At 42.9% G+C, this 26,147-nt stretch overlaps 1 protein-coding gene across 3 annotated transcripts in view; it reads right to left on the reverse strand.

The window, feature by feature from the left end:
* Positions 1-4,751: 4,751 nt before the first annotated feature.
* Positions 4,752-26,147, reverse strand: part of SPI1 (Spi-1 proto-oncogene) — a 29,462-nt gene continuing 8,066 nt past the window's right edge. The window contains exons 2-5 of one of the 3 annotated variants that reach the window (XM_044436814.1): positions 18,529-18,622; positions 10,827-11,041; positions 8,113-8,263; positions 4,752-6,774 (exon numbers count right to left, since the gene is read on the reverse strand). In XM_044436814.1, the coding sequence (XP_044292749.1) occupies positions 6,458-6,774; positions 8,113-8,263; positions 10,827-11,041; positions 18,529-18,622 (777 nt within the window). In that variant the 3' untranslated portion in view covers positions 4,752-6,457. Of the gene's footprint in view, positions 6,775-8,112; positions 8,264-8,390; positions 8,814-10,826; positions 11,045-18,528; positions 18,623-26,147 lie in introns of those variants that run through there. The other 2 variants (XM_044436811.1, XM_044436810.1) reach the window with 2 other exon arrangements.

Below are 26,147 nucleotides of genomic sequence, written 5' to 3' on the forward strand. Positions count from 1 at the left end.
TTCTGAGGAACCCTGGAGAGCTGCACTGAGACATCCAGGGGACCATATTTAGCCCCTGGACTAGAGACTCCACACAGCTGTTTGTAAAATGTCCCTCTGATATCGCTACTGATAATTCCTGCAGTTAGGTAAGCATGTTTGGCAATCACAGGATATGAGCCTGAGCCTAGGAGACATGGCGTGAGAACTGGATAGTGTACCATGGGAAAAACTAGGGTGGCCAGTGATGCACTGTCAAAGCAGAGGAAATGCATCACCCAAAAATCTGCCAAAAAGTACATAGATTTGTATAACATTTGCTTGAGCTAGTATATAGTTGATGCAGAATTAGAAAGAATTGCTGTGATGTAAATAGAAATGCAGTACTGGTTGTGGAGAAGACTGTCACCAGGCGGATTGTATGCTTCCTCATTCTGCTGAGTGTAGATGAGAACCTTCCAAGCACCTGCTCCCTCTTCTTATGGCCTTTGCCTTTAAACCAGGCTTGGACAATAGAGCCCTCTCTTCCTTAGAGTACTGAAGAAGGCTGCATCTTCAGACCTCTTGCAGCCCCATTTCACTCAGTGGTTTCATCAGATCCATCCAGGCCCCGCCACACAAACAAAACCAGGGAGGGAATGGACATAGAGGCATCCCCTGCTATCTCTTTTGGTAGTGCAGCCCATTGGAAGGTTGCAGAACCTGTCCTCTGCTCCATGTAGCCAGGTCATACCCTGGGAGGGAGTTTGGTGTTGTCCTTGAGGAGCTGTTTGCGCAATGGCCTCAATTCACTTGTTGTACACTCCATGAATTAATAGAAATGCTCTGTGGCTCAATAGGGCTGCATTAGTTTTGTTTACACTCACTTTAAAGGTTGCAAATTGCATTCTGGATCTTGCTCAGATAATTCTAACAAAAATAAAGTGAAGCACTACCTTGTGTCAAAGTTTGGTTTCAGCTTTTCTGTCACAGTTCCTGTATTTTGCATGTGTTGCATCTGCAACTCAACATGATATTTGCCTTTTTTGGAAATATGTCATCTTGCTGACTCATATGCCACATGTAATCCAGTATAATCCCTAAGCCGAAACACAGTCATTTTATGGTTGTTTGTTCCCATGCATAATATGGCAACCTTGTACATGACACAGATATCGAAGTCATAAAAATATGGGAAATGCCTTGTAGGAGTTCACAAAGGACCATCTAAGGCAACTTTGCTCAACCTAGTGCCTTCCAGGTTTTGGATCACAACTCTCATCATTTAGGATAGTGGGAGTTGGGAAAGGTCAGTTTAAAGTATTCTGTATCTAGACTGACTGGGGCATGAATTTAGTGGCCTAGAGTTGAGGGTGGGGGATTGGTACTCAGAGGTATACTTTTTCTAAAATGAAATGTCTTCCTCTATTGATGAATAGCATAATTAATTTCTATTCCTCTTTCGTGTGCCTGAGTTTTTAACAAGCAAGCTAAGATGCCTGCATTTATCCTATCTGGTGGCAGCAATTCCAATTGGGTGGGTGGGTGTGTGCACGCATGTCTTGTGATGTGAACAAATAAGTACCCTTGGTATGTCTGTTTGCTAGAGGTTCTTCCAGTGCACATCATATGACAGGAAGATAAAGAAAGACTGTTTGCTGGCCTTCTCACAGCATGGGCCTTTGTTCCCAAGAGGGCTGGGCCTGTGAGGAGACCTGAGGAGGAGTGTTCTCCTTTCGGTCTGCCCCAGCCCATCAGTAGAAAACCTGGGCTAGGACCTCAACATTGCTCTTGCTCACTTCTCTACCCACATGCGCTTCTTAGTCTTAGCTGTGCTCCTTAACTTGCAGTGGCTAAAAGCTGAGCATCAGTCGATGAGGCTGGAAAATAATTTTACCCACATGTCTGATTGGTTGCAGTTATGTGGGCTTCTGACCTTCCTCACAGCAACAGTTGTGGCTTGTTTTTGAAATGCAGTGTCCTGTATTTCCAGAAGAATTTTTGTCACAGGAGGTTGAGGAACTGGGCTGGATCCATAACAAAAGAAGACAGAGGTAGATTTCCTCCCGAGGGGTTTGCTTAAGAGATACAGGGGTGTCACTACAAGGCCCCAGCCCAACCTGAGGAGCAGTGTGCATGCCAAACATCCAGGTACTGCAACAGTTCCCAGCATGCTCAATGCTCTTGTCACCCCCTGTGACACCCCAGGCTTGTTGCTCCCAGGCTGGGGGGTGGAAAGGGTCAGCAGTCGGACCGCTCCATGCTGAACTCTATTCCATGTGATGAGTAAACAGTGAGGTTACATGAGCTCTGCAGGCACAATTCCCCTTGTTTAGGCAAAGGAATGATGACACAACCCACTTCCATTGTTCAAGAATGTAAAGGTCACATAGGAGAAACAGCCTCCATTATCTTGGAATGCAAAGTCATGTAGCAAGCAACTTGAAATGATGAGATAACCAAATCAGGGACAGGATATACAGAGGTAACAGAGCAAGGTAAATGAAATCCAGAATGTATTAAAGAGCTGGTGTCTTCCAGCCTAAAAAACAGTTTTGCCTGCCCTGAAGGAATTAGGAGAATGCAACTTTCTTACATCAGCATGTTTGTAGCACACATGTGTAATGGAAATATATATAAACTTTGCTTTCTTTGTGGCAAATTAGAGAGCAGTCTGACTTTGCCTAGCTCTGCCTTCTGTATGCGCAGTCTGTTCTGAATAACTTTACTTGCCTTAAAAAAGGAAAAGAAACTGTTTCCAGGTTCAATGTCATCTTTATCAGGTGTGAGCTGAGAAATCAATTTAATTGGTTGACACCAACTTTTAACACTGCTTTCAAGTTGCTTTTTTGTTCTCCAGACTATTCATGGTTTTATGGAGCACCTCTGTGTTCCCCAATTCCACCATTCTTTTTTTTTCCTAATCTGAAAAACCTACCAGGCTGTTGGCTTCCTAGTAAGTATAATGCTCCAACTAATGCTACCATGAACATCATCTACATATCTTAGATGACTCCACTAATGTTTTTGTGCTTTGGGGAATGCACTAATCTCACAAAAGGTTTAAGCTGCTCAGATAACAATGAAAAATCCAAGAAATGGGATAAAAGAGGGTTATTGGTAGGGAAGGAAATACTGAGATTGGAAATGAACAAGAGGTCACCTCTGGTTTCTCTCAGATTCAACTTTTTTCAGACCTTAAGTTTCAGGTCTTTGAGAGTATTTTTAAAATTCTCCTGAAAATTCATATATATTATGGTGTGTATTTCTCATAATAAATGCATTTCAGTATGCATTTGGTCTAATCCATGCTTTTTGGAAGTAGTTTTCCTACTGTCATGTATTTTTCTAATGCATGCATTTCTGTGTGCATGTTTCCTTAATATTTTGAACATATTTTTGATTGAAGAGTTTCATGAAAAAGTTTGAGCAGTATGGATTTTGAAAGATAACTTTGGGCACAATACTACGATTGAGAATGGAAATGTGTTCCAAAGTTGCACTTGGAATTTAGTCCTCAAACTGGCCTCCCTCTGCCCTTGCAGCTAGGGCATTCTTTCTATGCAGGGTGCAGCTACAAAAATGAAAGACTGACTCTGGAGTCAACATAGGGTTGGTGTTTTCATGTGCAGGGAGGAAAGGACTCAGACAATGCCACAATTTGACGCATTCTGGCGAGATCTCGCAGCCTGTTTTCCTCACAAGCAGAAGTGAAACCCTTAACTTAAATATGCTTCTCCCGTTCCACAAAGTGCTTTGCAGGATGGGAGAAGTGCAGAGATGTGAGAAGTGCAGAGATGACCTATATTTCCATTTTCCTTCTGTCTTCAAGTTTGGAGGGTTACAAAGAGCCACACTGGAGGGCACTGTTCATTTCTGTTCACAAATGCATACAGAAGTGCAACATGAGGTTTGTGCACATTAAAATCCAAAGAAAACAAATTTCTCTTCTATCCCTAGTTGACATATGGGTGAATATAATTATACATATTAACCATTATGCTCTATGCTTATCTGATGGCATATATAATCAATGGCATAGTCAACTATGACAAAATAGCTTTATGACATCTGGAAAAAAACTGTCCATTTTTCATTCTAAAAGAGCTACTTCTGATATTCACAGTGCCCATTTCCAAACTTTGGGAGTGCTCCAGGTTTTAGGCAGGACTCCACTCCCTCACTTAGACTGAAGGGAAACCATTGAATAGAGGAATGGAATCTCTGCAAGAATATGGAACAACGGCACCCATTTTGCACAATTTTGCATGCACTGTGGCTTACTTAAATAATGTTTAAGCCACAGTGCATGCTGGGCGTTTTAAATATTCAAGACATGGCTTGTCGTGTCAAATGAATCTGGATAGTAGGGGTTGTGCAAAGGTTAAACACTCCTTGGAAAACCCTAGAATAGGCCATGGGCTATGCAAGGGCTGTTTGATCCTCATACTATCCCTGCCACCTGGGTTTGGATGACATGACAAGCTGTACTGAATATTCAGAATGGCTGCCAGCATGCACCAGCATATGCCAGAACTCACCAAGTTTTCAATTATCCATGCTGGCTGCTTTGATCGTGCAGACTGGCTCAGAGTTTGATGGAATCACTGATAGACTTGAAAAAAGCAGCTGCATTAAACATAAGCATGCTGAAAAATGCAGCTGGATGGAGCATCAGTTTCCTTTAACAGCTGTGGTTCAGAAGTGGTCAGAGAGGTAGAAACTCTTACCAGTCACAGATTTAATATTTTTAGAAACCACATGAAAAAATAAGAAGGAAGAGAAAAAGCAGGTCTGAAATGAAAGTGGATATTATTAAATAATACATCAATTCCAAAATACTTTTAAACATCTTGTTTCCCAAAAAAATGCCTCCTCATCCTACTTTGACATTATATTTCTAAATTCCAGTTCAATATAATAATATCGGTTCACTTTACTGGCCTGTTGTGATAACATTATGAAAACGAGTAAAAAACAATTCTGCTATGTATACCATAAGTTCAATACAGATTAATCAATTACTGTTTTCAGTACTGATATTTCATTGTGATTACTTTCAATGTGAATAAGTTGGGAGCCACAAAAGATTGAAGAGGAAGGAACTAGGCTGCAAAGGATTCTTCTGTTCCTTTACCCTCCTCCTTCCTTCTCTTCATAACTTAGGGAGGAGTTGGAGTTTGGAAAAAGGGTACCCAGAGCAAAATCTTCAGTGGCAGAAGGGAATGCTCTTCCTCCATCCCAACAGTGCTGCAGAGTAGGAGAAAGGGAAAGATTTTTCTGAGCCCGGTCCTCTCTGTTCCCATTTTGCAGTTTGGGATGGAAGAAAGCCACGATGTTCTTAAGGATCTGACAACTGGGAATATCTTTGCCTCTATTTTCCTTCATTTTTAAGGAAATGAAGGGAGGATATGAAAATAATCAATTTAAAAACTCAAAGGTAGCTATTGCAGTGATAACATGAATCAACAATACTGTGGCAATCAAATCCTGAAAAAAATCATACATATTTTCCAAGTAAATAATTAACTGTATATTATAATTGTTTAATTATATTTATGCTTAATAATCCAGTTTAATTTTCTAGGGTACTAATTAGAGTACTAATATTGCAGCAAAAGTAAGAAAGGTCTTTCTGGCACCTTAAAGACTAACAAATATATTCCAGTATAAGTCGTTAAGGCACTATAAGATCTTTGGGCTTTTCTACATGAGGCTGTTGACTTGCTGCATCTATCTTTGGTTGTGCAGCAAAATTGGGATCTAAGCATTGCAAAAGGAGTGTTCCCCTTTCTGCTTTTCCACCACATAACCTCTAGGAGGCATGGTGGCATACTGCAAATGCACAAATGGAAATAGCATTTTCTTCTGTCTTCAGAAAAAAATACAATTTTTTCTTATTCTTAAAAAAAAAGAAAGAAAAAAAGCTGCAAAAAGTGCTGTTTACAAAGCAGAACAGAAGGGTGATGTCATTATCTAAAGAACCTATAAACAACTGTGTGTAGGGAATGACAAGCATACAATAAATGCCTCATGTAGAAAATCTCCCAGTCATTTAAATCAGTTTAGGTGTGTGTAGTAGATAACATACTCAGCAATTGCTATAGTCACAAGCAGTTATGGACGAATACAAAGGCTATGCCTTCATTATACCTGACTTTATTAAATATCTTCATGTTATTAATACTTGTACAGTAAGATATATTTTCAAGGTCTGCAAACTTCCCTCTATCCAGGACAAAATAAACCAAAACTTTTATTAATGCTGTTTTAAAAGCTGTAAGCTATGGCACAGTCTTTCAAGGTGAAGCAAAGAAAATCTGTTGGAATTTCAAAGCTGAGGAAAGGAATTCGTACCAGAGACATTGGATGTTTAAAGCCTCGATAAGTAATAGGCACAGGAGGGCACAGGAAGCATATTAAAGAGGTTTTCAGAATTCTACTGCTTAGTCCAATCCAGGTGCCCCTGTTATGGCTTATCAGGATTCTGTGCTTATGCTCAAAGAGGATAGTGCTTTCTATCAATGCCGCTCTTTCCCATCACCTCTCCGCTAAACTGGTATGTCAGCTTCTTCTTGACTTTCTTGACCTCCCCAGTCTTCCCATAATTTCGCAATGCCCGTGCCATCTTCTGGTAGGTCATTTTCTTGCGATTGCCTTTCTGAACGCCCCAGCGATGGGCCAGTGCTTCTTTGTGCTTGGAGGAGAACTGGAACGTGCCTTTTTCCTTATCTACCCACCAGATGCTATCCTTCATGTCTCCGCTACGAAGCAGGTCAAGAAGAAACTGGTATAATCGGATTTTCTTCTTACTGCCTGTAGGAAGAAACAGAGAAGACAAGATGTGAGGTCACTTAGTGGGAACACTGGACACTGCCTTATACTAAGCCAGACCATTATTACATAAGTTAGCAGTGGCTTTCCAGGGCTTCAAAACCATGTCTTTCTTAGTCCTCCTTGCAAGTGCCAGGAATTAATCCTGTTAGTTTTTACAGGCAAATCACACACTCTATTGTTGAGCTATTCCTTTCCCAGAAAATCAATGGCCATAGGAGGAAGTGTTTACACTGTCCAGGCTCTGAATGTCAAGTGGAAATTTCAGCTTTTTATCAGTGATGGCGCAGGAATCACAGATTTCCATGACTATCAAACAAAGTATATACCTAAACCACAGTAGTGCAATATATGTTCTTGGTGAGGGAGAAGTTTTACATATGCCCAGTTTTAAAGTATTAAAAGCTATTTGATCCTCAAAACATTTTAACATACATGTAAAACCTGTTGAAAGTGGAGCTATTGTGGGAGGGTTCAAAAGCATGCTGAAATGTAGACACATTTCATCCACATGAGACATTTTACATGTGTGTGAAGAACAGAACAGAAAGATGTCTGGTGACCAGTAAATAGAACAGAAGGTCTATCTGTCTATCCCAAGTGGTTGTTGTTAACAGCAACAGAGCTGCTGGGACCCTCATCCTGAACAGCTATTTAGACTCTGATCCAGAAGAGGAGGAGGCAGCCAAATCTAGCAGACCCCTGGCTCCAGAGGTAGAGGTCCTGGAAACCAACCCAAACTCCAGCAGCATGAACAATTTAGATCAAGGGCCCTTGCTGGCTGAGGATTGTGGAAGCCTGGCTCTGGCACATCTGGAAAGTGCCAGGTCGGGGAAAGTTGAATTAAGGTATTCAACTGCAATAGAGTACTGGAGTCAAGATGTTATTAAAAGCATGCCTTCCCTTTTCAGGCCTCATGAACAACATTATTAAAGTATGGACAACATTGTATATAGAATATTCAGTGTGTGCTTTGAACTGCAGCTGAACCTTTATTACAGGTTTCCCCAAACTGGTGCATTTCAAATGCTTGGGATTTGAATTTCCATTCACCACAGTCAGCATGGCCAATGGTCAAGAACTCTGCCTGCTTTGCAGAGTACGACAACCCCCCCCCCCCCCCCGCCACAAAAACAGACAGGCCTTTGCATTGAGTTGCTTACAATCGGTATTGTAAGCAACCAGAGGGTGGCTTAAGAGAAGGAGGAGGATAGTTCCTGAGAGTGGAGTTGGAGGGGGAAATGTTCTCACAAGCAAGGACTGAACTAAGGAAAGAAGGGCAGAAAAGTGGAGCTGTGCATCAGCCTTTGCCCTGCTGACCTGCTTCTCCACTCATAATTCCAGGAAGAGGTTCCCCAATATCAGTCTCCCCGTCTGACACTTCCAATGGAGGGCTCTGTCTCTCTAGTTCTTCTTCATCAGAGCTGCGCTGATGAACAGGATGCACACATATGCGAGGCACAAAGGCAACCTGTAGAAGACAAGACAGGTGTTGAGGCCAAAGAGCATCTGAGGAAACAGCACCCCATGAGAGGGAGTGAGAGGCAAGAGTAATAGAGGAAGGAAATCAGGGAACTATTGATTAATTACATGCTTACCTTCCCATTGGTATGCTCAGATATGTACAGACATACATTAAAAAGAGTTCCACAGGACTGTGAATATGGCTTGATCTCGCTTTTTACTGTAAAGCTTCCCTGCCAAACATTCCTGAATAGTGGCAGAAATATGTCCTTCTGAGTAGCACAATACCTGGTCAAGTCACAGATTAAATCAACTGGCAAAAAGGTGAAGTAGGATATTGTGGACAAAATGGATTTTTTTTCATATATACTGCCCTGCTTGTTTATAGAACCAAAGGCTTGATCTTTGTCTTTGCTCAAATGTACAGGAAATATGTGACAAATAATGCTGGAACAAAAAGGGACGCCTAGAAATAAAAGATAAGCAAGAACACTTTGTCCATGACTCAGTTTGCCCAGCGGTTCAGGCAGTGGACATCTCATGTTTTTCTGTTGATGCTGAAGCTATTCTTTACCTCAGTAAAGAATGTGCAATTGGGTTGCTTCAGGGGTACAGTGACGGACGGTTAATGACTTGGCAGATCAACTGGAGGTGATGACTATGGTAGGAAGGATTGGGATTGGGTAACAGTGTGTGCACATTTCCTGCCAAATCTTCAAGTGTAAAATGACTGACCTTAACCACGGAGTCATACTGTGCATAATAAAGTTAAACAAAACAACAGCGAAGAAAATGGAGGCAGGCTTAGATTTGTCTCCAGAATTGAACCTGACATGAGGAATAGCAAGGAAAATCAAGAGTTTAACGGCAGCTAGTTAAATGTCCCAGTGGTTGTGGCTGGCACAATATTTTGCATATTGTAAAATTCTGTAGAGATCTGGAAGTTTTCCATGGGTGAAACATGGGAGATATTTTGAGGCAAGCCTAAAAAGCCTTATTAAGGAAATGGAAGTTCTCCTGTGGCATTTTGTACATTCCCAGTATTGAATATTGTAAACTTAGGAGAAGTTAGAAAGGAAGAGTCACTGTGCTAAATCCCAGAGAAGAAATACAGTTAAGAACATATACTAAAGCACAGTGTGAATTCTACTGTTAATAATTACATGAAATGGCAACAAGTGCTTTTTAAAAAGATTGAGATGATGCCTGGGATGAATGCCCCCAGAAAGAGAGAAGAACAAAAGGGGAACTTGTCATTTCTGACCTTCAAAAGCTGCTCGGGCCTTTTTGTACACGCTTTTTCTCAACACAAATTCCATTCCACACTCAAGGGATGCATCCCCTCTCTTTTTCCTCTGATTTTAGGTTAAAATCTATGTATCTCATATTTGCTTTGTGTGTGTGTGTGGCTGCACCAGTTTTTTAAACTCACTCTCTGTGATATTACAGTGTCCTTAGGTATTACAGAAAAGGACAGAAAATTTCTACCAAGGCTTTAAAGAGACAGATGCATTGTGCTACCTGCATGAGATGATTGTACTCAAGACTATGGGAGACATTTCTCCATTATTTCTTTCCACACCACTGTGGCAGTGTCCAGATGTATGAAACTTGTGGCCAAAGCATGGTTCCTTCCCATTTCAATGATTCTCTGCCATTCACCTGGGAAGGTTTACCCCAGGGCCTATACCATCTTCTCTTAGGGACTGATAGCAGACCTTATTTTTTAAGAGGATCCAACTGAAGTAATTGGGGGTTTCACATCTGGACTTGAGTAGAATGAGAGCAATATTCTTTGAGCCTTTATTCTTTTGCTTTGCAATTGAAGTGAAACTCCATAGTCGCACAGGGTAGCTGTAACAGCTCAGTCACACTCAGAAATAGCCACTCAATCCAGCAGCACTGTGACCTGCTGTTCTTAGAAGTACTCCTCTAGATAGGTTACCCTGAAGGGAGGGTAGGGTGAATGTACCCTTATTTTATCCCTTGGGGGGGGGGGGGGGGGGGGGGGGATGTGTACAGTCTGGAATACAAAGGGTTAAGAAACTCCTCCACTTCCATAATTCTTCCAGTAGGGGCTAATGGGAGATTCACTCCTAGAGCCAATGGCAACTTCAGGAAAGGGAATTTCACTGGGACTCCAGCAGTGCAGGAAAGGGTTTTAAAACCTCTTAATCCTCTCAGTGAAATAGTAATACTTGCTATTGCTAGCAAATGATAATAATAGATTTAGTAATGCACTATTACTGATTTAATAACACCCCTTCAATGACAGCCCCGAAAGTGTCTGTTTTTAAGACAGCAAGGAAATCTTGTATACTGTTGCAGCTTGTGCCAACTTGGTGCTCTCCAACCTGGGAAAGCCTGCAGTGTCACGTGTAACATGCTACTCTGCCGATCCGTGTCGGTGCTAACAGCAACCATTCCTGCTATGCATTATCCAGTTATCTCATTCTCTATCAGCTTTCAACTACAGGAGCTTCAGCTTGGCTGTCATGCTAAACTAGGAGCCAAAAGACCAAAAAGTAAACAGACTTTTGCAAATATACCTCTTGGGGTATTATTTGTACCTGGTTGTGGTTGATCCCAGGGTGGGTGACAGGGATCCCAGTATCTAGAACGTGCATCTGGTCCATCTCAATATGCCGGTAGAGCTGCTGCAGCTGAGGTGCCTGAATGCTCTGGAGCTCTGCAAAATGGTTGTCGCCAAAGCTCTCGAACTCAGTGTGCAGGTTATGGGGGTGATAGTCCCAGTAGCGGTCTGATGAAGAAAAAAGCAATTCACCTGCTAACACAGAAGGAAAATAGTCAGGCCTTTGTCCTTAGTGGGGGATCCTAAGGTGGGGGGGGGGTGCACCTAGAGCTTGCTTCCATCTGGAATACTTGGAATTAGAGTCAGTGCAGCGTAGGGCCACAAGGTTGGTGGCCAGTTTGCAGGGGAGGCCGTACGAGGTGAGACTGAGGGAACTGGGTCTCTTCAGCCTGGAGAAGAGGAGATTCAGAGGGGATCTGTTGGCGACATACGGGTATGTGAGGGGATGTCACACGGAGGTGGGTAGATACCTGTTCTCCCTTGCAAAGGAAGGCAGGACACGCTCCAACAGAGCAAAGCTCAGGGAATCAAGGTTCAGTTTAGATGCCAGGAAGGACTTCCTGACAGTTAGGACCCTGAGGGTATGGAATGGGCTTCCACAGGAGGTGGTTGAGGCCCCATCAGTGAGGGTGTTCAAAGATAGGCTGGACATGTACATGATGGGCATGTCATGAGCGGAGCCAGTTGGAGCCGGGGGTCAGACTAGATGGCCCTGGTGGCCCCTTCTGACTCACTCTGTTTCTGTGTTTCTATGTTTCTATGAATCTGTACTGAATTCGGGCAGGGCAGAAGCTGGATCTTTGCAGAATTCAGCAGGGCCAGCTGTGGGTTCATGCCCAGCAAAGTGCTGCTGGCAGGATCCAACAGCATCTGCCACCCTACTTCTAGGCCATGAGCAGCCATAGCTCTGCCATCTGCATCAGAAAGCTGGGAGCTGCTCAGCATTTAAAAGTCTCCCCAGTATAGTTTCCCTCTGAAGCACTAAGGGGAATTTAAAATGGTGGGAGAGTCATAGCTCCTGTTGTTGGGTCAAAAACTGAGGTGGCTAGATGGGTCCAATCCAGAGGAGGCATCAGCTGATGTCATGGCTGAAACTCAGTTTTGACTGTATATGGAAGTGGTTGGGTGGGATAGAAATCGAGCTTCTAGTCCCCTTGCTTAGTGGTAGACTTAGTGGTCAATAGGCCTACTTGCAGCTATATTTATATTAAAAGTTACTTCCATGTATCACAGCTAACTCACCAGGGTAGTGCCATATATTCTTGAATAAAACTAAAATAAACTCACAATTATGGTGCATCAGTAAATTATAATCACTCTGCATAGTGCATAATGACAAACCAGCTGGCTGAATGGACAAAATTTGGCAACAAACCATTATTGCCTGGACAGAGTGCCTCAAGGGACATATCTATGAATGCAAAGCCCTATAAAAGTTTTATTAGTACAACAGCCAGAGGCCCATCTTCATGATAATAAATAAAATAATGTAGAATGCTTGCTGAGGAATCTCGCACACTTTCAGAAACCATGTGAAAATTACATGTTCCCAATCCTTTACTACAGAGCCATCTAAGATATGTACAAATCTTCTCTAACTAGCTGAACAGATCTATGATGTGATGCATAAATGCACTGGCACATAATGATGTAAAAATGCTATGACCAGGTCAAAGGTAAGATCCTGAAAGAGCCACCTCTGAGTCTAGAATGGCTAAAGCTGGATGTGGGCAGCTCCGTTCTTTGGAGATTTTGCTCACACCTGGGATGGCTGCTTTTAGAAGTCATGGTGGGGGCGTAGCTTTACTCTGCCAGTTTTGGGACGCTGTGGGATCCTGCAGGGTTTTATCTGCTCTCCTATGCTGTATAAGTCCTGCATGAAACTGCTGAGGCAGTGGAGGCACTAAATCAGTGCTTCTGCAGGGTAATGAACTGAATGAGGGCCAATAAACTGAAACTCAATCCAGGCAAGATGGTGGTTCTGTTAGCAGGCAGTTCATCTACCATTCAACATGTTAGGTGGCTGCATCTGTTGCATTTTCCCTAGGACCAAATTTACAGCATGTGGTTGCTCACTGGTATTTCTAGCAACCTTCTTCAGCCCAGCATGGCCAATGGCTGTCTGGGAATTATGGGAGTTTTAATCCACACATGTGGAAGACACCAGGGTGGAGAAGGTTGACAGAAGATGCCTTCCAGCAGCTCACCCTGGTATTTTGGCCACCTCATCCTATATTGCTTGGCTTCAATATGCTACATCACAAACTTCAAATACCTTTCCAAAGGAGATGCTCTGTGACCAACTTTTTGGGTGTGTTTGCCCAAGCATTTTAACATTTTCATTTTAATGTTTCAAATGAATTAAATGCAAATTATTTTAAAATGGAATCGACTGTAGTTTTGTTTGATTTGTTGATTGAAGAGTTGTTACATGACTTGCTTTTTAATGATCTTAAGTTTTTAAGTTTGTGTTTAATCTTTTAAAGGGATTCTGTGGATCAAAACCATTATCATTTTTAAGCTTCCTGTTTAGATTACTGCAATACACTGTATGTAGGACTGGCTTTGAAAAAGATGTGCAAACTTTAGCAGGAGAATAGTGGAGCCAAGTGTTACAAATCTAGCATGCCAGATCAATCATCTTCACCAACTCTCAGTTCTTTTTTGCCTCCTGATCCAATTCAAAGTGATAGAGGGTGTGTGTGTGTGTGTGTGTGTGTGTAGTGTTAAAGACATTACTAGCTTGGGCTCTCCATACCTGATAAATTGGTTCTTCTCATATCTATTCACTAGAGCCCTGAAGCCATGAGGCCCTTCTCTGAGCATCCCCACTGAACAAGGGGCAGCTGATGGCCATGCACAGAAGCAGGGTCCCTCCCAGAAGTGGGGTATCCCTGCACCCCAAGAGACCTGCCTGGTGACTCTGCCTGATGTCTTCTCTGTGCAGTTAGAAGATCTTTTTACTGTCCCAAGCCTTTTAATTTATGTGTTGGGCAGTGATCTTTGTGGGCCGAATGGTGACCTGCCTGTGAATTAAAACTGTCACAGGACTGCACAGTCATTATTATGCTGCAAGTTCTGCAAGACTCTCCTCAGTCCACCATCTTGACATGAAGCAACACCATAATTATGTACAACTACAGACATCATTGCTAGCATATGAATCTAAGACGCTTCCTTATATCAGCTAACTCAGCTTTGATTTCACCGAGTCCAGTAGCGTTTGCTCTGCCTGTTAGTAGCTTTCCCTAATTCAGGCAGATCCTTTCCCAGTCCTCTTACCCAAGGAACTTGTAACTGCCCGTGTTCAGGACTCAGCTCCAGGCAAGTAAGCACTCAATCTTATGCTAGCACAGGCAGAACAAAAGGGCCCAGAAACCCAGCATGCCCCAACTAATGTAGCTGCCTGGGGCATGCTGGGAATGGAAGGCCACTTTTTCTGTCTAAATCTGCACAGGGTAGTGAGATGGTACCTTAAAGCATGTGCTGCACCACTTGCTATGAGACTTAATTTCCTACATATTCTCACTAAATTTTAAGGATTCGCTACATTGCTCTTACTCCTTTTCTCTAACTTCCAGCACTAAGGACATGGAAAATAAGATTATCAATGGCTGACGGCTGTCTGCTGCCTTTCGTTTTGGAGGCAGCATAGCTTGGGCATGGGTTCCCCACAGACCTCGGGGTGGGGAGCACTGCAGGAACAGAAAGCGAACTAGATAGTCCTTAGGCCTGATCTAGCAGAGTTGTCTTACAGGACAAAAGGATGCCGATGCTTCTTTGCCAAAACAAGATACCACTAGGAGCAAGATGGCTTCAACACTGAAGTCATTCTGAAAAAATATGCGAAGTGAAAGAGGATGTGAGAGGATTCTTTGCCATGGAGACAAGGAGAGCAGTTTTCTTTAATGTTGTGCGGAGGTTATAGGAAGGACAAAGCTCACTTCCCTCTCCTTAGTCACAAGGGTGGGGTTATTCATCTGTTGGGATACAAAAATCCTTATTTTGACTAAAGGTCTTATTGTGTTACCCACATCTATTCTACGGAAAATTTTCTCCCATATGAGAGGACTTTAGATTTTCCTCCTGCCTTTGATTATGTGTTTGATACAGCAAAAAAGACATTTCCATCCATGTTTCTTATATTTCTGCCTTCTGTTCACCAGACTTTAACAAAGGTATTTATTACAACACAAACTCAAATCAAGATGTAAATATTATGATGTATAATATTCACAAGCCTGGTTTGCAAGGCAGCCCTTCCACTGCCCACATTGCTCCTGTGTTATTGGTACCATTTGAGTATCTCTTTAGCCTCTCCTTTTTCTATGAAGTGCATCCAAAATTTCACAGGGACAATAGTGAGGAGATTTAGCTGTAGATGAGAGGTGAAGAATCAAAAAAGTGAGTTGAGAAGAACAGAGGAAAATGTAGAAACACGAATCAGTGTGAATGCTTTGCTCTCTTTTTTGTTCGGAGATGGCTACTCCTTCTCCTAAGAAAAGCTCGGCTGGAACAGCCCGGAGGCCTACGTAGGCTAGCATTCTGCCCCCATGGTGGCCACCCAGATGTGCATAGGATGTCCACAAGCAGAACACAGGTGCAACAGCACTCACCCGCTTGTGTGCCTGCAAGTGGCCTAATAAAAGTGCAGCTGGGGCCTTTGGTTCCTTCGCTAAAAATATAGAATCACAACTGACATATGCTCTGATGCTACCATTTCTTGTACACAGGAGAGCAAAGGAACAGGGAAGGTATTAATGGGAACTGGATTTTTTGTAAGCAGCCTGAAAGCTTTTCAGAAGAGCATTCTATATATCTTATATGTTATTATATATACATATATATATATATATATATATATGGGACTGCAGGTGGCGCAGTGGGTTAAACCACTGTGCTGCTGGGCTGGTTGATCGAAAGGTCGCCAGTTCGAATCTGCACAACGGGATGAGTTCCCGTTGTTTCGTCCCAGCTCCTGCCAACCTTGCAGTTCGAAAGCCTGCAAATGCAAGTAGATAAAAAGGTACCACTTCGGTGGGCAGGTAACAGCATTCCGTGCACTTTGGTTTTTAGTCATGCCGGCCACATGACCACGGAGACTGTCTGAGGACAAACACTGGCTCCCTTGGCTAGGAAACGGAGATGAGCACCGCCCCCTAGAGTCAGGCATGACTGGACTTAATGTCAAGGGGAAACCTTTACCTTTACCTTTATACATATATATATATATATATATATATATATATATATATATAGTGCTGTAGTAATGCCCCAGCGCCCAGAATACTCAAAATATTCTGAACTAACAGAGAAAACTATTTTAGTTCAGGCAGCAAAAGAATAACAAATGGAGACATCACCATTTTGTAAACATGGAAGTTATGTCTTAGCAGGAATGGGATTTCCTTCATTCCTGTGATTTCAAACCCCATTCACTGTTCCCTTTTATCAGGTCTGAGTCTATGTTGTTTCAGTTCTAGTCACAACAAGAACAAGAACAATACCCCAGGCATCGGCTAATTGGCCATCTAGTTCTTGCTGTAGGACCTATCCCCAGTCCAGGTAGAACTTCCACCTCAGACATAGGTTTGGGCTCAGAGGAGGAGGGAGTAGTGTCTTGTCCAGCTGTGAGTAAGAGGAGCCCAGATGTTTCAGCTTGGCCTGGCCTACCCCAGCCTTGTGAACAGGGGAGAAGGGAGGCATCGGAGGCTAACATGACTAATTTTGTTCAGGTGGAAGACTCAGCTAGGGCTGGGATGAGTCCCAGCAAAATCCATCCCTCTAGTATTCACAGACTTGCTCGCATGCTTGGCTCCACCTTGCCAAGGGAAAGCCTGCGAACACTCATGGAAGAAAGCTTGCTCAACTGGCAGCCTTCTTCTGCAACAAACAACTGCTACACATGGAGTGGAAAGGGATGCTGCCAGCTGTCACATGGGCCTCATTTACTGGCAAGTCCCACATTACCATTTGCAATGTACCTCTTTCATGCCACGTGTTGCAGCCATTTGGGCTGCTGCACCGAATGTGGGACTTGCTAGCAGTTGTGAAGGGCTCCATCTTTGGTGAGCTCCCCGCGAATGCTGGGCATGCCCTCCAGGAACTCACACGCAGGGCTGCTGCAAAGTGGACCAGAGACCAATGGTTTCCCACCCACAAATGGATTCCTCACACATCCCTAGACTTGACCTTGGCAGAGGTAGCTGCTGATCAGCCAGGGGCATCCTCCTTGGCAGCAAGAAGAGGGCTCTGCAGGAGAGGCCATTTCAGGGATGTCTTTGTGGGCCTACTGGGAGCATAAGAGAGCAGAGCAGAAATATGCCCTCAGGCATAGCTCCAGGTCAAGTCATAGGTTTCCTTCCTAGGACCAAGGATCAGACAACATTTCATGGAGGCCACTCCCAGAGTATCTCAGACCCTCTGTAGGAGACAATAGCTCACCCCTTGGCAAAGCTTCCAGCCACTGGTGGAAACATGAGTGTGGGGTGAAACTATTGTTGGCCACTGTTTTCAGGGGGCCTAAGCACTGGACTCATGGACTGCATGCTGAGAGAAGCACCAGACACTGACCTTGTAGCTTGTGATGGCCTCTGACAGAATTGCAAGCTCACAGGGGGAATTACTTTAATAAAGATGTTTTATGGTAAGTCTTGTGATGACTGAAGGCTGACACAAAACAATTACTACCATCTTGGAAATGCATGCAATGTGATTACTAAACACATTGTTGTGTCTTTGAGTTTGATGAACCAGGTTTGGAAGGGCACAAGCAAAGGCAAAAATCTTAGCACTACCACTGCCCTATGTAAGAGTTTCCCTCTATGCCAATGTAATCACATGGAGGGGACAGAATGGCCCAACTCCCCCTCCCCACTCTGTCCCTCGCTTAGCTGCCCTCCCAGGGAGAGAGCCTCTGTAAGGAGAAGAGAATCCTACTAATTCTGCATAGGTTCTCCTCATGAACCCAGAACCTGCATGGACCCCAGTTGTGAGGAAAGCCTACACACATATAGCAGGGTCCCGCTGACAGATTTTCTCTCCCTGTTCTCACCTGCCACCTATTTATAATTGTATGGATGGGTATGTCTAAGTGGTTGGGAGGAATGTCTGTTTTATTTCTCTTTCCGGTAATAGGGAAGCCATTCTGGAAAACTGTCCCAAGATGCTTGCTGACTCCCATCAGATCCTGCTTAAAGCAGCCATTTTGGTCCCAGAGAAAATGGTGGAAGGAGCCCCTTTCAGTCAAACAAAGGTGTCTCAGCAGCAAACAATCCCTTCCTCATTAGTACAATTTTGTCTTGTGGGAATAGCTGAAAATAATATTGGATGTTCCTGCACTTAGCTAGGTAGTATGGGTTTATTATACATATTTTTGGAAGAGCCAGACCAAAAATCTGGGTGGATGCAATGAAACTAATCAAACATGACATTTGTCATTTGGCCTAGCTCTCTGTCCTTGAGATGCTTTTGCAACAACTATTTCCAAAAATGGTCTGCAAAATACATTTACTGAAACCAAGTGTTGTAGAACTGCTGGTATTGCACATTATGCCATAAAGCGCTATTGCTGCATAAATGGGCAGGACACATCAACCCTCGAAATGTCCATCAATTCATCTCTAAATGTTCAAAAACGCTTCACTCTGGTATTCCTGGGTACTCCTCCATTTACTTACCACCATGACTATCTGCATCACTGTTGAGATACTGGTAACTGTCATGGGATGGTCTGTAGATGTCTGATTCATAGGATATCAGATCTTCAGAGGGCTGTAATGAGAGGAAGAATTGTTAGGTGTGGACACTGAAAAGTCAATATTTTGCACTTCACCCATCCAGAGGAATAGGATGCCCAAACAGTGTAGGGAGGAACATCTACAGAGACAATATATTTCAGTCAGTGGAGAAGCAGAAAGTTTTTAACAAGTTTGCAGAACATTTACTGCATTTCTAAAATTGATTTTTCATGTAGTAGAAGCACACAGATGGATTGCTTTTCTTTCAGCATTTTTGGATTTACTCCATGAAGCAGCAGATGTTCTGTGGGACATTCTTCCCAATAATAAAAGAATAAAGCATTCATAAATTCCATTTTGCTTATTTAATATGTTCATTTTCATAAATATAATGTATTTTCTTCCAATATTAATTTATGCTGCATGATCCATTCAGGATTCATATTTCTATTTTAAGAACAAATGAACAAAAAACAGAGCTCCAGGTAGGTTTTGGCTTTTCTGCGATAGTCCAAGAAGTCCCTCTTCAATTATAATATTGCTGTTGGAATAGTATCTTGTCTGTGTCATCATTTGCATGTAAGGGCAAAACATTGTCGGTTTTGAACCCATGATTTGCTGTGGTGGGTGCCACCACCATTTTGAATATGTAACCTTCAATAAGAGGTTATGCCATAACATGCAAAGCCAGACACGATGGGTTTACCTCAAAATAACTGCCACAATTGTATTCTCAACAACCTGAAAGGGCTGCATAAGAAAACACAGGGCTATAATGACCCAAAAAATTGCTTGGATTCTCCTTAAAATGCAGGTGAACAAAGGATGGCAATTCCACATAAAAGTACTATTGTGGAAACAAACTCTACTTTCTTATTAGTTATTAAATAAAGTGCATTAAACCATAAATGAGATAATTTCCTGTAAATGGGGAGGTTTATATTAGCATGTACGCATGCACAGGCATGTTTCATCACCAAAAAACCTTGCATGATTTCATTAGTGGAAAGGGTGTGCGCTGCCCCTCTGCTATGGGGAAGGGTGAGTATGAGGTCCTCACTCAGACTTCCTGACCCAGGTTCTTGTTCCTTTACCAGATCCTCTCCACTTAGTCCTATTGCTCATGATTCAGCTTTCCACTAAAAAAAAACCCCACAATGAACTCCTAGAAACTATAGCAAATGTTTTCAATAAAAATTTACAGTCCCAGTGCTTTGCAGGGAGTCTCCCAAGCAAAAGAAGTGGTCTTGTTCAGTGATCTAGCTAGTTGGGAACAGGAGCTGTGTAGCACTGCTTGGGGTTTTCAAAGGGGCAGGGCATTTTCAGGAGGGAAAGGAAAGGGACCCCCCCCCACACACACACTTTTTCTGCATTTTTCACTGTCCTGAAGTTTTCCCTGCTTTGATACTTCTGTTTTCCTGGGGAATGCCACCCACCCATGCGTGAAGAATCATCCAGGTTACTCAATTTCCCTTTCAAAGTGGCGGGTACCACATGGGAGCAAGAAAGACCCTAAGATTATAAAGCTCTACACACTGAGTATCCTGAATAATGCTGGGCAAATGCCCTCTGAGACAGGTAGTTTTTCTGGACTTTTTCTGTGGGTGAGGATGGGTTACCTGGCCAACATTATCAATAAAAAATTGTTTTCATTTGTGACACCCCATTTAGCTCCTTAGTCAACTGCATCACTCTGTCTAATGGAGATGTCATCAGCAGGTCCCTGCCCTCCTTCCCTCTGGTTCCAAAACTCAGGGCAATCCTTTAAAAATGCAGTTCTTTTATTGGGACTCCACAGATAGCAGGAGAGTCTGAGCTCTAAATAGCCTTCCGTCAAGGCTAAAAAGAGACGTCTGCTCAGATAAAGAGTTGAATCCAAGCTGGAAAGTTGCCCTTTCCAGTAAAATCCCTGGCTCCACCCTTAAGGGTACTGCTTCGGGTTTTCAAAAATAATCCTATGGTCCCCAGATACATCTGCAAGACCTTACTGCTCTATTCTGCTCTCTTACTCTATTTTATTATTGCTTTTATTATATTCATTGCCATGAAAAGTTTGGCTGCATATAGTCATTGAAAAATGGAAGAATACATAAATGAATAAACCCTGTCTTCTTTCTTATAAGGAAATAGAATCCATTAAGGAAGATTGTAGTACTAGGAGGCCTCCTTGTGAAACAGACCTGGAAAGAAAAATCTTAAAGTGTTTCAGCTTTGATCAAACACTGAGGTCACATGCATTTTCTTGGGCACAAGTCCTATAAGTTCAGCCTCCCTACTTCTGAACAGAAGTGGGCTCTAACTCAGATGCTGTGATTCATTCCTCCACTATGCCAAAAATGTGCTACATCAATCGAATTTCAAATTATGCTGGTCCTTGAGCTCAGATGGAAACTTAGCATATATTCCTCAAGTCCAAACAACTATGCCTTTCATGGAAAAGGGAATGGCAGAATAAGTGAAGGTTCTTGCATATTTGTAATCAGAAACTGCCTGTTTAATCTTTGAAAATTGAATTTTTATTCGCAGATCTGTAGCGCATCTGGAAGCCCCTCCAGAGAGAAAACATGTAGCCCACCAATGCATTTTCAGCAGTCCATTAGGAGCTCAATGAACCTCTTGTGTATGCTGTGCTGCCTGACTGGGGTTGTAAAAGCAGGTAGATGGATAAGCATCCAGCAGACTATGATCCATGGAAACTGAAGAACTGGCTTGGTGTCGCCTAAGTTTGTACATAGTGCTTGGAATGCAGGGAGTGTCCTTACATTGGTCCATCTAGCTCAGTATTGTTGATGTGGACTGGCAGTGACTTTGCAGGGTTTGGGAGCAGATATTTTTACAGGGTATTAGATCAGGGATGATCCACATGCAAATTGTGTGATCTGCCCCTCAGCTCCCTGGCCCTGATTCTGCATTTCAGATTGTATTACTCTGGAATCATGGAAGAAAATGCTTAAAGGCATTCGAATTTTCAGTGAGAGCCTTGGAATTAATCCACTGGGCAAGTTCATGGGCCAGTGCCTTAAACCAGCCTTCCTCCACCTCGTGCCTGTCAAGAGTTTGGCCTCTAAGCTCCAGATTGCAGGTCCAGTGGTGGGGAGTGCTGGGAGATGCACACCCAGAGAGACAGCATGTAGTCCACCAACCCATTTTTCCCCTTCTTGTAGTTGCATCAACATTGCCAAGCAGAGAAAAGAAATTACTACTACAGAAATAGTCAAAGAAATGTAAGTCAGAAAGGGATCTGAAAGTTGCCTGCTGTTTCCTTTCTATGGTCTTGTGGCCAGTCTGTGTGGATTGGGACTCTTCCAGAAGGAGGCTTCTCACGCCAGAACAAGGAGTTCAGGAAGTGTGTTTGGGGAAAGGCAATTATCTTTTCTCCTTGGACAGCCCCATGAAAATCACAAGAAGCCAGCCATGAGGATAGGCCAAGCCAGGCCAATGGTGCTGGTTTTGCTCCAGCTGGTGGACTGGTAGGGACTAAGAGGAGATCATGTACCCTGAAGATGTGATCTCCGAAGAAGCAGTACTTCTGTAACCAGCACTGCTTTTTTGGCAGACATTTCACAAATCAAACCTGAAGTATGAAAATGTATAAATTTTAATGGACATTTGAAACTCCTTGTATCTTATGGGGCTTTGTTTCTAGCCCACTGAGCTGGGGAAGAGATAACTCTACACAGGAAAGCTGCACATGGGAACAGGCCTGGTTCTATGGTGTTGCCAAACCCACGACTGAGTCTGCAACCTGGGATATCTCTCTTGCCACAGATGTGTAACTCTCTCTCAAAGAGAGCAATACCTCTTGTGGAACCCATGAAACAGGCTGGTCCCCACTTCCTATCTAAACAAAAGCTACACATTTTCACTGTATTGGTTTCAGGCAATTCCATGCTTTTTAAGAAGGGCTAATCTTAATACTGAGGAATCATCTAAGAAAAACAGGCCAGGGGATCTCCATAGATCTTGCCCTATGTGTGTCTTGTAACCTATCACATGATGATACAGAATAATATATTGTATATATTATTTTATATATTATTACAATATATTCTGTTGCTGTATAGTAATAAAATATGGATAAACAGTAAACATATAAGAAGAATGTGCCCTAGAAATTTATCTAGAAAGAGGATACCCTGGTAAACACTTTTGTGGTGACTGCCTGATAGCCCATTTTAGTATGTTCTGTAATATCAAGTATTCATGGGGCAGTGAAGGATGGAATTTTATGATAAACACAATTTCATATTCTGGCAGGAGGAAAAATACTAATTAGATGTCATAGCTACCGTGAGTTTCTTGAAAACTCCACAATGAGGGACCTAAAATTGTGAAGCTCAAAACATGGAAAAATAAGTTAATAACTGTCTTAGCTGACCCAGTAAAAGAAAAGATTGCATCTAAAAAGTTTGCCCTGGGGATAAAATATGAATGATACAACTCTTAATAATTTGAGAAGATCCACAGTGGGTTAGAAATGTAGCCCTTATTGTTGTGCTTATAGCAGCAATAGTATGTCTCCTATTACAATATGCATCTGATTCAGTGTACTCGACCTGAGCTGCCTGACAATGGTTGAAAAGCATATTTTCCTGACAGTGCAAGGAAAGTCCTTGCCCAAGAGGCATACCATAGCAATTGCTAAAGACTCGTGGAAGTTATCATTCTCTAGCACTTCCTAATGGCTGCATGGACTTACAGGAAATTAACACAATTGTGAAACACCTTCCCAGCAGTGTGGTTGACTTCAAGCAGGATGCTTGTTTGAATGACCCTTTGGTCTTATCCAGAGTTCTGTAGAAGCAATGGGAGCTTTCCTCCCGATGCAAATGGCAGCTTTTTTGATCATGCTGGTAAGAGTGGAGGAAAGGGTTAAACTCCCTTTCCACATCTGCTGTGGTCTCAGTAATTTTCTGCTCCCTTAAGTGGCAGCTATTTGTGTTAAACAAAACAAAACTGAATGCAAAATGCAAAGATACATTTAACATCAAATCTACTTTGACCCTTACCGCTCCACAGCCAGCTCCCAACCTAGCAACCAAATCTAAGTTTCCATTCATACCATGAGAGTGCATGATATTCAAAGTATATGTTTAGAAGGCCCCTATTTTCAACTATGTTGTTTCTAAGTATTCCATTATGTGATTTTACTTTTTTCTATTGCATAAAATTTGCACTATGACTCGGTGTGGTTTTTTCTTCTCAAATTGTTGCACCAATGGTGATTCCTGCATTCTTCTCCCACATCTGTTAGTATGTTCTGTAATTCTCAATGGAGTGGGTAGCTTGTCTTTCCCATATAATGTTGACTCCAATAGCCCTGTGCAGGCATTAGGAAATGGAATGGGCCTCACCCCATGTTGACAGGGAAGGTCTGAAGATGGGTTGCCAAGCACGGACCAGGCACAGTTACTCCTCTGTGCATGACTGGGAATCCTGCTTGCACAGGGCCTACCATTGGCCCAGAGGACTGTAACCACATCCAGGTCAATGCCATTGGAGCTTCTCTTCCGACCCCTGCCACCAACATAGGGAGGTGGGCCTGGAGGCAGCAGAGCTGGCTTGCCCACTGCTGTCTCCCCTCCATGGTTCAGGTTCCCCAGCCCCCAAATCAGACTTAGTGACAAACAAAAGTATAAATCATGTGGCTGGTATTACCATTAGTAAAGTGATTCAAAGTTCCACACTTGCCATCTTGTGCATTCATAAATCTCTTTCACCGTAAAAGCTGTTGACAGCATGAACATCTCGGACAAGTGAAATGATGTCTTGTACTTTTGGCAACGTCTGTGTTACAAAAAGAATCTCTACAAATCTCTAAAACATTGGCTGGGTTTGCACAAAACATTAAGCCATGCTAGTTTAGTGTAAGGCCTGAGCTAAGGACTCTTCCCCCAGGATGGTGTGTAGTGGAGGTTTAATAAACTCATCATGGTTTGTTGAGTTCAGACAACACAATAAGCCATGATCAAGTACAAACAACAAACAACAGAGCCAAGGGACTAGCCAGCAACTGCCTTTCTCAGGCACTCCAAACATCGGAGCAAAATTTAGGTCAGGTAGGAAAAGCTCCACTCCTCCCTGCTAGCAGTGGAGGGTCATTTCAAAATTTGGGAGAACCCCTAGAAGGGCAGGCAGGCTTGTCTCTTTAAATCATGAGCTCCATGTAACTCCACACTGGGATTTCCCTCAGCTTTTGCCACTTCCCAATGAGCGATCCACTTAGGGTGAATTACAAAATGGAGTGAACAGTTGGGGATTCCTAGCACCCTGCAAAAAGAAACAAAAAATCTCCTACTTTGAATGGGAGGCCATGAGGGGGTCCCTCCAAACAGTCTTTTTAATTGGTTCTTACTGTTCTTTTGGGGGAGGGGGTTCCTTGAGCCTCAGTGTTATCCACATTTGGGAAAGTAAGGGCAGTCCAGGGTCGCATAAGCACCCCCAAACCCCCTGAAATTTCTGCAGCAAAGGGTGCTTTCTAAACCTACACACACTCCTGGTTAGCAATGTGTCTGTGCCAAATTGCAACTGAGCAGCTCATTGCTATTTTTTCAGAATTTTTTTTAAGGGGTGCTGTATAGAAAGCATGCTTTGCAGCAGAATCCTTGGGGGTCTGGTGGGGTGTTCGTGTGGCCCTGGGCTGCCCTTACTTTCCCAAGCACAGAGAATGCTTCATTAAGAAGTCAAGGCAGGGCTAAATGGCTTGCCATGGCTCAGCGGACTGGGCATCTTGGTGCTCGTGCAGTGGCCCTGGGGGGACTGAGCAGGGGAGGAAGCGGGAAGAGCAGGGAAAGGGTGGCACAGAACCCTGCTCAGGCCCAGAGGCATTCTAACCACAGTGCACAGTCAAAATTCCCAGGGGGTTTAACATGTTGTGTGAACCCAGCCTTTGCTGTGCAACCCAAAACAGGCACTTCAGAGCAACTTTCGGAATATTGTGGACTGACCCTTCTATCCCCATGCACCAGAATATGGAACTCAAGACTGAGAACACTCTTGCCTTGATGACACTCCTGTCTTTCAGGATGTCCTGTGCCACTCCCTGCAGGTAGCTCCCTTACATGTAGCAAAAATCTCTTAGTTTTCAATCAGTAGATAAACGATGATTGCCTCACTTTAGTTTTTCCCATACACTCTAGAACTTGTTGTATTCCTTATTTGAATGCAATGAGAAAGTTGGTGGTCATTTCATATTTCATTGTGCAGGAATTCCCACAAGCCGAAATGTCATATTACGTTGTGCTCATTTCAGCCCATTATATTTAAAAATGGAATTGTGTGCAGGTCACCTCCTGCACCCTAGGAGGAACTGTATTTGAGAAGATCATTGTATGCCTCAAGTAGGAAAGAATTTTTCAAGCTCATTACTTGAAAATGAAAATCAGGTGTTGGGGCAGCCACAACAACTAATGTGTGCAACATATGATAGAGTTAATTCAACCCCTTCATATAAATGTACCATGTAAAAATCTAGTTATTTTTGATTATGATATAAATATTCTCTGGCAGATGATTCAGAAATACCCAGCACGACTCCCCGTGATGCGCAGCTGAGGCTG

Source organism: Varanus komodoensis, unplaced genomic scaffold (assembly GCF_004798865.1).
Source record: "Varanus komodoensis strain SLA01 unplaced genomic scaffold, ASM479886v1 scaffold3, whole genome shotgun sequence".
Lineage (NCBI taxonomy): Eukaryota > Metazoa > Chordata > Lepidosauria > Squamata > Varanidae > Varanus > Varanus komodoensis.